Here is a 13,122-nt window from a genome sequence, read left to right as displayed (position 1 = left end):
AGATGCCGTCTGATGGTAACGGGGCTGCAGTCAGCACCAGTAAGGGCCTTAATTTGGGTCGAGGATCGTCCAGTGTCTTGACGGACAGCCAATTGGATCCTCCGGCTCAGTGCTGATGAAATTTTTTGGGGTCTTCCACTTGACTATTTTGTTCCATAACCCTCAGGATCATTTAAGAAATTCCAAATTACTGTCTTACTGCGTCCCACCTCAGCAGCGATGGCGCGCTGTGAGAGACCCTGCTTATGCAGTTCAACAACCCGACCACGTTCAAAAAGGGAGAGTTTTTTTGCCTTTGCCATCACAACGTGTGACTACCTGACAGAAAATGACAATGAATCCACATCTTTGCACAGATTTGGCCTTTTAAAAGGCATGTGGTCCTAAACTTTTGATCAGCTGAAAAACAGCCTGTTTCAGTTTAATTGTTATTTTCTATAAATTGAATGTTCAAAAAATGTTTTGTCTCACTCTACTTGGAACCTTGTTTCAGCCATGCTAAATATGATTTTTTTGCCATTTTTCAAGTGGTCTTAAACTTTTGATCAGGACTGTATGTATAACCATGCAGACCAGGAAATTCACAGAAGGCATGGAGTTCAAAACATAACACTTCATCATCATATAATCTACCATAAATAGGGAAAAGCCTGAAGGACAAAACAATGCCCTCCTAACAAACAAATATAACAATAAATGGACAGAAAAGGCAAATTGGCAGAAGTAATGTAGGGATGGCAAGCAGAGCTAAGACAGGGAGACAAAGCTATCCCAAAATGCCTCGTCTACCCCTGACCACAGGGAATCACCCTGATTGTGGGTGAACCCTGCACAGGAAACTACCCCTGTCAGCACCCTAGTAATCTCTAAGTGGGCTGACGCGTTTCACCCAGTCGGGTTCATCAGGAGACAAAATCAGCCAATAGGGTAATTATCAGAACAGATACTGCAAGACACCGGCCCTAGCACCATGGGCCAGATTTATCATCACACTTCCATATGTCCAGTCACTTTTGGCTAAGTCAGATTTATTAATGGTCCTTTAATACTGTAATAAATGTGGTTTGACGGTAGCAGTTTCTCTTTCAGTAAGCAGCTTTACAAAAGTCACACGTCTTTACGAAAAAGTTGCATGTTATAGTAAAAAGTCGCATTAGATCAGCATGGTCCTCACTGGAGTGAAATAGCACAATTTTTTGCAACTTTTTAAATTGTCGCAGTAGTAAATCTGTCTAGAGATTCATTTTATATAAGAAAACACGCCCACTTTCAGACAAAACTGGCGAGCATAGCGCAGAGCCGATAAGTCGCACATTTTTGTGCAGTTTTAGCGATTGCGCAAAGATTTGTGACTTTTTCACTCCATTATTTTGACTTGAGCTAATGATAAATCTGTCCCCATGTGTTTAGTTAGATAAAGAGACCACGCAACCAGTGTTGATAAAAATCTATGATTTTTATTTATTTTTTTAAATCAGATTTTTTTTATATAAAATGCTTTTTGGGGAAAATATATTACCATCCAAAGGTTATTCCATCATGAAATAAAGATTATATTTTTCATTATGTAGAATAAGGCTGTATACGTTTAATTTTTTGGGGTAAATAAATTCCATTAATCCATTCACAATGTCATGCTCTTCCAGAGGTTTTTGTTAGGATTATTGGGCAGTTTCTCTGCCTACAAGATATTATCACAGATGCTTGGTTTACTTTTGCAGTTTTCAAAACTGAATTTGACTCAGCAGAGATCACATGCCTCTTCTTCACAGCCAAAATGTTATAACACGAACAGAGTTGAGAAAAATACCTTAATCCTAACTTCTATAAACCTATAAATGCAGGATCAACCTAATCAAACTAATATGAAAAGTTATTATTCTAAAAATTTTCATCTACTTGCATATTATAAGTTATACCAGCAAGAATGAGTCTTTATGTAAAAAACTATGATTTAAATCAAGCCTTACTGGCTAGTGATTTAAATCAGTTTGATTTAAATCAAATCCACCCTGCACGCAACAGATCGAAATTAATACAACCACATAAACGGAACATGTTAGACCAGTAGAAAGGAAGGTGGGGAAGCAAACCCAGGAGACAAGAGGGTGGGCATCAGCCCCCCCCATGCCATCAGTCCTCCGTGCCCTCAGCTCCCCCAGTGCCACCACCTCATGCTCCCAGCCATCAGTCCCCAGCACAGGTGAAATACCTTCCCTGTAGGGGCGCCGCCGACACTCTGCAGCTCTTCCAGCCTCCTCTTTGCGCGCTGCACTGTCCTCCGGAAATCACACAGCGTCAGGTCATAGTGTGCACTTACTGGCCCAATGTCCTAACGAGGTATCGGGATCCAGCGCAGTGTGGTGCAGGCCGGCAGGTGAACACAGAGTTTCACTCACGCTCCGTGGCCACATGACACTAAAAAATCCTCAATGCAAAAAATTTGTGTCGAGTTACTCAATTTAATCGAGTGTCACGAACCAGCGGGTGTGAACCTACTGTGCCACGTGTCCTACCTCCTCTAAGGGCATTGTCTAAGTGAACCCCTCTAATCTTCACAGTACCCCTAAAAGGTGTGGATAGACTTTTCGGAGGGGAACACAAGGTCGCTAACTCTTGAGGAGGATAGGCACATGAGGCAGCTGGTCCAGGAGGTACCAGAAGGACAGGTGTAATCAGGCAGGTGGAGTTGTTACCAGGAGCAACAGTGCAGAACCGAAGGATGAGGCAGAGGCGTAGTCAGACAGGCAAAAGGTCAGGGCAGGCAGCACAGGTCAGGCATATCTAGGTCGGCAACGGGAGAGTCAAGGCAAACAGGCAGGGATCAGACGGTTAGCAGAATCCCCAATAACACAAATACGAGTCAGGAACACAAGTGGTTATCAGGATCCTTAGCAGAGCACAAGGACCTTGGCACTGAGGCATCTGGGAAGGGGGATGAGCCACTTATATATCCGCAGGAGGGCCGGGATTGGTCAGCGAGGTCACATGACCTAAACCATAAAGCACAGGAAGCGACGCGTGCCAGCCCTTAAGGAAGTGCTGCAGAAAACAAACAGCAAGCATGCTGTGGCCAGGGCTGAGAGGAAACTGTGGAGTGTATCCCAGAACCACAGCACCTACACAAACAGAGCCCAGAGCTGCAGCGGTGAATGGGACACAGATCACCGTAGTGTTGAGCGATATACCGGTGTTCACAATATACAATGGTATTAAAAAAACGGTTATATGCGCTGACTGCTTCAAAAACTGCGTCCGCGGCCGCCCACCCCTGCATCAATACACACCAATTGCCTCCCGCAGAGGCCGACCAGGCTCCTCCTCGCTTGCTCCCATGGTGAAGTCTCTGACGCCCAGGCTGAGCAGCGAGCGAGTGGCAGGAAAGTCCGTCAGAAGTAGGGTTGTTGCGGGTGTCAAAATGTCGATACCCAATCGATACTTTTGTTCCGGTATCGATACGATACCAGGATTTCCATTTTTTTTTCGATACTGGGCTGCGGGTCTGCGCAGTCTAGTATCTCTGAACATGAAAGCGCTGCTGTCAGCGCGCTCATGTTCCCTCAGCAGCACAGGGGAGAAGGAAGCAGTCTCTCCTTCAGCCCTGTGCTGCTGCTGCCACCAATGAACGGAGAGAGGGGCGGACACACTGCGCCACCAATGATAGGACTATTTCTACACAGAGCGGCGCCCAGAGATGTCCCAGCACTTACCATTATTCCTGGGTGCCGCTCCGTTTGCCCGCCGTGCCCCATTACGGTCTCCTCTCCTGCTCCATATGCCAATTACTATCGGAGCAATGGGGAGGAGACAGCAGCTTCTCTCCTGGGCGTTCCTTCTCCATGCGCTGCGATTGGACAGCGCTACAGCCAGGGAGAAGGAACGTCCACTAGAGAAGCTGATGTCTCCTGTCCATTGCTCCGATAGTAATTAGCATATGGAGCAGGAGACGGTAATGGAGGCACAGCGGGCGAACGGAGCGGCGCCCAGGAATAATAGTAAGTGCTGGGACATCCCTGGACTCCGCTCTGTGTAGCCTAATACTGAAAGTCTGGACCCATATAAGTTTGTCTTTAAAACATAATACAGGAGGCAGCAGAATCGCATTGCCGATACCCTGCCTCAGGGAGCTGCGATCAGCGGCAGTTAACCCCTCAGGTGCGGCACCTGAGGGGGTAACTGCCGCTGATTTGCTGCTAGTACCCGCCTCCTGTATTAAGAGGTAATTATCATTGGTGGCGCAGTGCTGATACAGTCATGGGGTGGGGCATTGACATAAGCACACAACCTTTTTCATTTTACAGGTAACAAAATACCCGATATTATAGATTAGATTTGTAATGGAAGAAGTATTGTTTTTGGTGAGTAACATAGCCACATGCTTTACATGAGCCACAGCGAAACATACCCTGGGGCATGCTGAATAGTGGAACCACATCCGATAGGCAAAAACAGGTGGATCGAATGTGGAACGAAATTCCGGTTGTGCGACAGCCCCCTTGCACTGAGAAGTGGACTACTATATTTTATCACCTCACTATATTCTCCACATTTCGGCTGCTGTGTGTGGCCATGAGCTACACATTGACCAGTCCTAACAGGGTCCGAGAGGTAACACTCATTCAGTTTCTGATGAGTCACGTCACACCCTGGCACATACCTGAGCGATAAGTCACCGCGCTATCGAGGGCACAGACCTTTGTGTATTTGGTGATCAGTTCATTGAACTCAGGGGACATCAGAGACAAACGACTGCACAAATGTAGCAGAGGCCGCGCCGCTGACTTGTTCAGGGCATGTTTAAATATATGTTATTTGCATTAGTCAGCTTCTATCTATTGGATCTCCGCTGCACACACAGAAAGGGCTGAACTGAACTATTTCTGTTAGTCCCATACTTAGAACCAAGTCACTGCTCATCTGCTGGTCTAGGACAACTGCACATACTTGGAAAACCTTAAAGGCTGCTTAGGTCTCGTCAAAAATAAAGCAAGACTACCGAGCATAAAAAAGCTGCAAATAACTGCCGCACATCAGGGAGTGCCCACCGCTCTGCAGAGGCCACGCGTGCGGGGCTATCCCGCTCTGCAGAGGCCACGCGTGCGGGGCTATCCCGCTCTGCAGAGGCCACGCGTGCGGGGCTATCCCGCTCTGCAGAGGCCACGCGTGCGGGGCTATCCCGCTCTGCAGAGGCCACGCGTGCGGGGCTATCCCGCTCTGCAGAGGCCACGCGTGCGGGGCTATCCCGCTCTGCAGAGGCCACGCGTGCGGGGCTATCCCGCTCTGCAGAGGCCACGCGTGCGGGGCTATCCCGCTCTGCAGAGGCCACGCGTGCGGGGCTATCCCGCTCTGCAGAGGCCACGCGTGCGGGGCTATCCCGCTCTGCAGAGGCCACGCGTGCGGGGCTATCCCGCTCTGCAGAGGCCACGCGTGCGGGGCTATCCCGCTCTGCAGAGGCCACGCGTGCGGGGCTATCCCGCTCTGCAGAGGCCACGCGTGCGGGGCTATCCCGCTCTGCAGAGGCCACGCGTGCGGGGCTATCCCGCTCTGCAGAGGCCACGCGTGCGGGGCTATCCCGCTCTGCAGAGGCCACATGTGCGGGGCTATCCCGCTCTGCAGAGGCCACATGTGCGGGGCTATCCCGCTCTGCAGAGGCAACATGTGCGGGGCTATCCTGCTCTGCAGAGGCAACATGTGCGGGGCTATCCTGCTATTCAAAACAATGTTTGTGAAATGTGCCATTTAAAGGGAACCTGTCATCACCTTTATGCTGCCCATACTAACAGCAGCACAAAGCAGAGACAGGTGAGTAGATTTCAGCATCTGTCATTTGAAAGCTAAAAGTAAGTGGTTGTCGAGAACCGACATCACAATCATGCAGACTGGGCCTGGAAAAGAGTCCCGGCCACCTGAGAAGAGTCCTGGTTATTCATGGATCCTGCTCTCCTGCCCACCTGCTGATGGCTGACAGGCTTCTCCCTAGTTTTCTCCCTTTCTCTCTAGAAGAGAACTGCCAATCATCAGCAGACGGGTGAGAGCCGGAGATTAGGAATAACCAGGACTCTTCTCAGGGAGATTTGACTCTTCAAGGCCTGGGCTGCAATGATTATGATGCTGGTTCTCAGCAACCACTTACCACTTAGCTCATGAGTGACACGCCGCTGACATCAGCATTTCTGTCACTATTTTATACTGCCCTCAGTACGGTCCGAAAATTGATGACAGGTTTCCTTGAATGACCCTCAGAGCTGTGTGCCGTGACTAGGGCTCACACACTGTGCCCCATAGTGCTTCCGTGGCCTTCCTTCACATGGACAAAACCTGCTGCGGAAAGTTACTGTTTTCTGCATCATAATCTGCTATCAAAATGCCACCGATATCTCCATTGACTTCAATAGGAAAGTGCATCAGAAGATTTAACAAGGCCAATCAACATGCATGAGGCCACGTCACCAATGTGGACATGTCCGCTCTGCTTAAAGGGGTTGTGTCACTTCAGCAACCAACATTTAGCATGTAGATGCAGTTAATACCAGGCACTTACTAATGTACTGTGATTACCCATGTTACCTCCTTTGCTAGCTGGATTCATTTTTCCATCTCATTATACACAGCTCGTTTCCATGGTTACGACCACCCTGCAGTCCAGCAGCAGTAGCCGTGCTTGCGTACTATAGGAAAAAGCACTGGCCTATGTGTACCCCATGGTACTTTATGCTATGGCCCCCATTACAACTAGGGGCTCACGTAGAAAGAGCGTTCCTCTGTTCAGCAGTATCCGCCACACAGAAGAGCAGCAGACTGGTCTCCATACAGACGTCTAGTCACCTGCCAGTGATGGATGTGTTCTCCAAGGACCGCACATGTACCCATTCATCATTGTAATGTGTGTATTCACACATCCGTATTTTGTCCATCCGTGGAGGCAACACATACGCCATCCATGTCTTACGGATCATTGGGAAGAGATGCTTTGAAAATTATTTTTGATGACACATGGGCAGCAAAAAACAAACACACAGATCCTTCACGGAGGCATCCCTGACCACCTTTTCACAGATTTGAGCATGGACGTGTGAACGAAGCTTTAAACCCATGTGCCCATGGGTTATAATGCAGCGTTACGGCTCTGTTCACATCAGCACCGTGGCCTAACCGACGCCGCACCAATCTGCCAGATCACATGATGGAACCCTGCAGCACCTTACGAAGCACTGACTTACAATGGGGTCTGTTCACGTCCACCGACTGTGACACTCGGTGCTGTCTTCCCCAATCTGTGCCACAGGCTCCTAAAAAACCCTCCGAAGAACAACCGCCTCTAAGATATCAGCTGTACTTCCTGCATGTGTGAACAAGCAAACAAACTTTGCACACAACGGCTTTGGAGCCGGAAAGCAGCCAGAACACTTTACAGCCAATGGGTTGCGGCAGCCTGCTCTCTGCGGACCGTGGCCTGTCATCCTGCCCATCAACTGGCTGCTGAAATGAGGGGACAGACTGCGGAAGGCTGGGAAAACAGATTTCCATGGATGCCGATAGACAACCGCATTGAAGAACTATAGAAAATTAACTATTTGGGTCAAGCCTGCTAATTATTTATTTTTTTTTTAACCATGATCTTTAACCAGGCATTACGAGTTTTTACACGTTCTTGTGAAGTCCACCATGGGGGCGATTTATTGAAATCAGGCATAGGTGCCCAAAGCAACCAATCAGATTGATCCTTTCATTTCCCAAAGGAGCTCTGCTGAATAAAAGTTGGAATCTGGTTGCTAGGGGCAACGAAAGCAGTTTTCCTCTGCACCAGTAAATCTGCCAGAAGAGAGACCCTTCGGCAGGACAGTCATACTGCCGATTAGCAGGTCCCCACCGCGGGCACAGTGTGGCAGCACAAGTTACCCAGCAGCTGCCCTGGTGGCACGGCCGAGGCCACACTAACCCCCAAGATGGCCTCCGCAGTGGCCGGCCGCTTCCTGCCGCACTCACCTGCAGCTCGGCCCGCTCCACTTCCCAGTGCGCCCTCTCCATCTCGAAGCGAGCCCACTCGTGCTGGATGTAGTGCAGGATCCCCGGGATGGTGTACTGGGGCGGCCGAGCAGACAGCTCACAGCCCGGCTCGGAGGGGGCCCCCTGTGTTTGGGCCTGACTAGGACCCCCGACCTGCGGCCTTGCAGAAGCAGCCATTCCACCAGCCGCCGGGAGATCCTCCATCTAGCGCCAGTCCCCCAGTGACTCGGGGCCGGGTGAGAGGTTGAAGGTGCCCGGTTGAATCACGTGAGGAACCAGCCCCGGCTGGAGGAGGAGGAGGAACGGCCTCCTAAGCCGAGCCCCGAGAGAGACGGTGACTGCCCGTTCTACAGTCTTCCTCCGATCACTTTACTGAGGGCCGCCATGTTTCAACACCCCCCCCACGGGCCCGGTAACTCCGCAGGGCACGCTGGGTAACCGGCCTCGTTCGCCGCCTCCCGCTAGGCGGCGTCACTGCGCATGCGCGAGGTTCGCGCACTGACGTCACAAAGGCAACTTGGGTCACGTGCCGTAGCTCCTCCTTTCTGATGGAGGTCTGGGTAGTGACGTCACTGGCGAAGCTGTAACTTGTGCTGGACAGAACACCGGCATCTCTGTGACCTGATGGTGACATCACTGCAGAGCAGGCACGATATAACGTGACAGGCCGCAGAGAGGAGCAGGTAATCGCGCTGTCGCAGACACTAATACGCTTCTCAATATACTTCCCATATGTATCTGATGTGTCGTCATTGTGCAGAAGTGGCGGTGACGTCAGCAATTCCAGGCCAGTGTATTGAGAAGTGTATTTTCCAGCACTGAGGAGAGAAGAGTGCAGGAGAATTCGCCCCCTTTGCGGGGTTCAGACAGGTTTCTCAGGTCAGACACTGATGTGTGGGGGCTGCTACCCCCAACAGGAGCCAGCAGCACTATAGCACCATCACTTTTTATGGGATGAAGGTGATGGAGCCAGGGGTGCACCGCCAATGAGGCCAGGTGAGGTGATTGGCTCAGGCGGCACCAGGTAGGGGCAAGTGGGGGGCAGCGAAAGGGCAATGAGCGCTTCCATTGTGCAAACGCTCATCTCTACTTGTTCAACTGCATTGCCGTACTCAGAACAGCAAAAGAGTTGACTGCTGTGACTGGCATGGGAGTGATGTCCCCTCTAATAGGCTGTAGCCTATGATGTCATCACTATCACTGCCTGAGCCGAGCTGCATAGAGTTCAGGCCACAGACCAGAAGAGGTCTGTGCCTTACACTGCATCACTGCGTTTTATTTGGCAGCTTGGGGTTGGACCACAATAGGGTGGGGGTCATTATTTTGTAACTGGAGAAAGCACTTTGGGAACATTGCGGCTGTAAAAAGGAGCATTTTTGTGCTGGCACAACATTATTAGGGGGCCCCTATGGGGATACTAAAACAGAGTAGTTTTTTTGTACCGACATTTTTGTACTGGCACATAAGGGGGCATTGTTTGTACTTAATGCACATAATAAGGGAGGTAAGGTGGCCACTATGGGGACATTTGTTCTACAGGAGGCATGTTTTTTTTTTTTGTACTGGCACACATTATAAGGGAGCATTTTTGTACTGGCACACATTATAAGGGAGCATTTTTGTACTGGCACACATTATAAGGGAGCATTTTTTGTACTGGCACCCATTGCAAGGGGGTGTTATTTCACTGACAAAAACATTGTAAGAGACAAAAGATGGCTGAAAGAAATCATCATTTTTTTTTACAGTGGTCACCTGAGAGGGTTAGGTCATGTGGTATTTTTATAGAGCAGGTTGTTACGGACGCGGCAATACCTAATATGTATACTTTTTTTTATTTACCTAAGTTTTACACAATAACAGCATTTTTGAAACAAAAAAAACTCTCCATATTCTGAGCCATATTTTTTATTTTTTTGGGCCATTGTCTTAGGTAAGGGCTAATTTTTGGTGGGACGAGGTGACGGTTAGATTGGTACTATTTTGGGGGGTATACGCCTATTTGATCGCTTAGTGTTGCACTTTTAGTGATTTAAGGTGGCCAAAAAATGGTTTATTTAGGACAGTTTTTATTTTTTTATTTTTTTTACGGTGTTTACCTCAGGGGTTAGGTCATGTGATAGTTTTACAGAGTCGGTCTATACGGACGCGGTGATACCTAATATGTGTACTTTTCTTTTTTTCCTTATATAAAAAAATTATAATTTCCCTTGATTTTGGCAAAAGGATATTTTTATTTTACTTCAAACTTTTAATTTTCTTTTGTAACTTTTTTTTTACTTTATTTTTTGTCCCAATCTGGGACTTCAACTTTTGGGGGTCTGATCCCCTGTACATTGCATTACAATACTTCTGTATTGTCATGCATTGGCTGTAAGTGTATAACAGACTGTAATACACTTGCAGCCTTCCGGGCTGTGAGATCTACGGGGCTGCATCTCACAGGCTCTCCCGGAAGGCAGCCACGATGCCTAAGGAAGGCATCGTGCCGCCTTCCATGCCATCGGGTCCCCGTCACAGCAGCACAGGGACCGGATGGCTTCTTTCTCCCTGCACGCACATCGCATGTGCCACTGTCAGCGCTGACCGCGACTGTGCAGGGGTTAATGCGCCAGCATCGGTGATTTCACCGAAGCCGGACCCCTGCTGCATGCGCCGGCAATCAGTGACTGTCGGAACCCTGCCGCTGATCGGGCGGGCGCAGCTCCTTAAGTCACGGCCAGAGATGACATACATGTACGTCATGGGTCCTTAAGAGGTTAATCTTTTTAAAACCCTGTTGTACTTCTTCCTGGGTCAGACAGGGTACTTTTAATGGGGAATTTACTTTTCCATCTGACAGTTTATTTTCCTCAGTGAATACATTGGAGAAAAAAATATTTAATAGCTTTGCTTTCTCCTCGTCGATCTCTGCGACTCCCCCCTCATTACTCTGTAAAGGCCTGACACCTTTAGGTTTTGCAGATATAGATACCATCCATGTGCCAGACTTTTTATTTTTTTGCTGGCCCATTGACTTCAGTGGGTCTGTAGACCACATTTTACAAGCCAGAATAGGACATTTTCTATAAGTTGCAGAACGGACTTACAGATGCGAACAGCACACAGACAGTATCTGTTCTTTGCGAATCCGTGATTTGCGGACTGCAAAAAATATAGTAGTGTGCATGACGCCTCATAGTCAGTGCTGGCCATCAGGTGACGTTCATTTCCGTCCTTATTTTTAAGTTGCACAGAGTACCCATTAATCATATTTGGGGTGGATAAAAATCAATGATTTAAAAAATAAATAAAAATAATCTGATTTTTTTAAATTTAAATCTGATTTTTTTTATATAAAATGCTTTTTGAGGAAAATATATTACCATCCAAAGGTTATTCCATCATCAAATAAAGATTCGTTTTTTAATTATGTAGAATAAGGCTGTATATGTTAATTTTTTTGGGTAAATAAATTCCATTCACAATGCCATGCTCTTCCAGAGGTTTTTGTGAGATTATTGGGCAATTTCTCTGCCTACAATATATTATCACAGATGCTTGGTTTACTTTTGCAGTTCTCAAAACTGAATTTGCCTCAGCAGAGATCACATGCCTCTTCTTCACAGCCAAAATGTTATAACACGAACAGAGTTGAGAAAAATACCTTAATCCTAACTTCTACAAACCTATGAATGCAGGATCAACCTAATCAAACTAATATGAAAAGTTATTATTCTAAAAATCTTCATCTACTTGCATATTATAAGTTATACCAGCAAGAATGAGTCTTTATGTAAAAAACTATGATTTAAATCAAGCCTAAGGGCTGTTTCACACGAGCTGATGCCGTGCGTGACATCGGCTCCGTGAATGACAGCCAAGACCCGACGCGGACAGCAGAAGCACGGAGCATTAACATGATTGATAATGCTCCGTGCCTCTCTGTGATCTCTTTACTACGAAATCACAGTGAAAACTTTATCTCGCTGTGATTTCGTAGTAAAGAGATCACAGAGAGGCACGGAGCATTATCAATCATGTTAACGCTCCATGCTTCTGCAGTCCACCTCGGGTCTTGGCTTTCATTCACGGAGCGGATGTCACGCACGGCATCCGCTCGTGTGAAACAGCCCTTACTGACTAGTGATTTAAATCAAATCCACCCTGATCATAATTGTAGCGGACTTAAATTTCCATGTGAAATTGATTCCTGTACTCTTCCCTTTCTTGAAGTACACACATGTTTCATAAACCTACATCCACTAATTCCCTCCTCAGGTGGGAGAGTAGTCATTCTCTACCCCCAAGAAGGTCAATATTTACAATTGAGTGTAATTGCTTTGACACAGTTTAATTCATAAGCTTGTGATCTTAGCTTTAAGGAGCATGGCTGCCCTGATGATGTTTTGAGCCCGGCTTTCCATACAGGCTTACAAAGTGACCGTACACCGTTGCTTACTCCTAGACCATCCAACCAACAGGAACACACGCTTTGTGTCATTACCACCTCCAACAGTGCAGCTAGTAGAGCCAGAGCCATTATCTCCAAACAATGGCACATCTTGAAGATGGATCCGGATATCATTTCAAATTTTGGTGACACCCCCCAGGTTACTTACAGGAGGGACAGGGGCCTTAAAGGGGCTTTTTTTTTTAATTATTGCACTGTACTGATTTTAGAGCTAAAAATCTTTTTTTAATTGGTCTTCATAAAAATTGTTTAGACCATATCTTTGTACATACTTGAATTCTCTAGTAGCATGCTCTGTATTTTTACTGTTTCCCATCCGGCAGCTCAGCTGACGGCTCCTGATCTCTGACCTTATAAACACTCATTATAGTTCAGTTCATATCTGACTGATAAGAATGTGACTTCAAGGTGCATTACTTCAACAGATTATCTGACCAATTTCTGTCCAATCAGACCAACAGTGTGTAATAGGCCATCTGACCAATGATTGGTCAGAAAATCTGTTGGTGTAAATGCACCCTAAGGGCCCTTTACACAGGACGAGAATCGCATAGATCATCGCTAACAAGCGTTCATAGTATGGCCTATTAGCGATGATCTGGCGGTATAATTGTACCAATGATAACCCGATGAACGAGTGAAATGCTCATTCATCCAGTAAT

The 13,122-nt window shown here is 47.4% G+C and overlaps 2 protein-coding genes across 6 annotated transcripts in view; one reads left to right on the top strand and one right to left on the bottom strand.

The window, feature by feature from the left end:
- STRN3 (striatin 3) overlaps positions 1-8,479 on the bottom strand; it is an 83,702-nt gene extending 75,223 nt beyond the window's left edge. For 3 of the 4 annotated variants that reach the window (XM_044272523.1, XM_044272524.1, XM_044272525.1), the window contains exon 1: positions 7,987-8,478. In XM_044272523.1, coding sequence (XP_044128458.1) covers positions 7,987-8,211 — 225 coding nt within the window. In that variant the 5' untranslated portion in view covers positions 8,212-8,478. Of the gene's footprint in view, positions 1-7,986 lie in introns of all 4 variants that reach the window. The other variant, XM_044272526.1, reaches the window with a different exon arrangement.
- A 66-nt stretch (positions 8,480-8,545) lies between these two features.
- AP4S1 (adaptor related protein complex 4 subunit sigma 1) overlaps positions 8,546-13,122 on the top strand; it is a 59,560-nt gene continuing 54,983 nt past the window's right edge. Inside the window, exon 1 of one of the 2 annotated variants that reach the window (XR_006387083.1) lies at positions 8,546-8,690. The gene's annotated coding sequence lies outside the window, so the exon portion shown is untranslated. The remainder of the gene's footprint in view (positions 8,691-13,122) is intronic. The other variant, XM_044272528.1, reaches the window with a different exon arrangement.

Source organism: Bufo gargarizans, chromosome 11 (assembly GCF_014858855.1).
Source record: "Bufo gargarizans isolate SCDJY-AF-19 chromosome 11, ASM1485885v1, whole genome shotgun sequence".
Taxonomy (NCBI): Eukaryota; Metazoa; Chordata; class Amphibia; order Anura; family Bufonidae; genus Bufo; species Bufo gargarizans.
The sequence above is the reverse complement of the archived record's forward strand: the minus strand, read 5'-3'. Positions and strand labels throughout refer to the sequence as shown.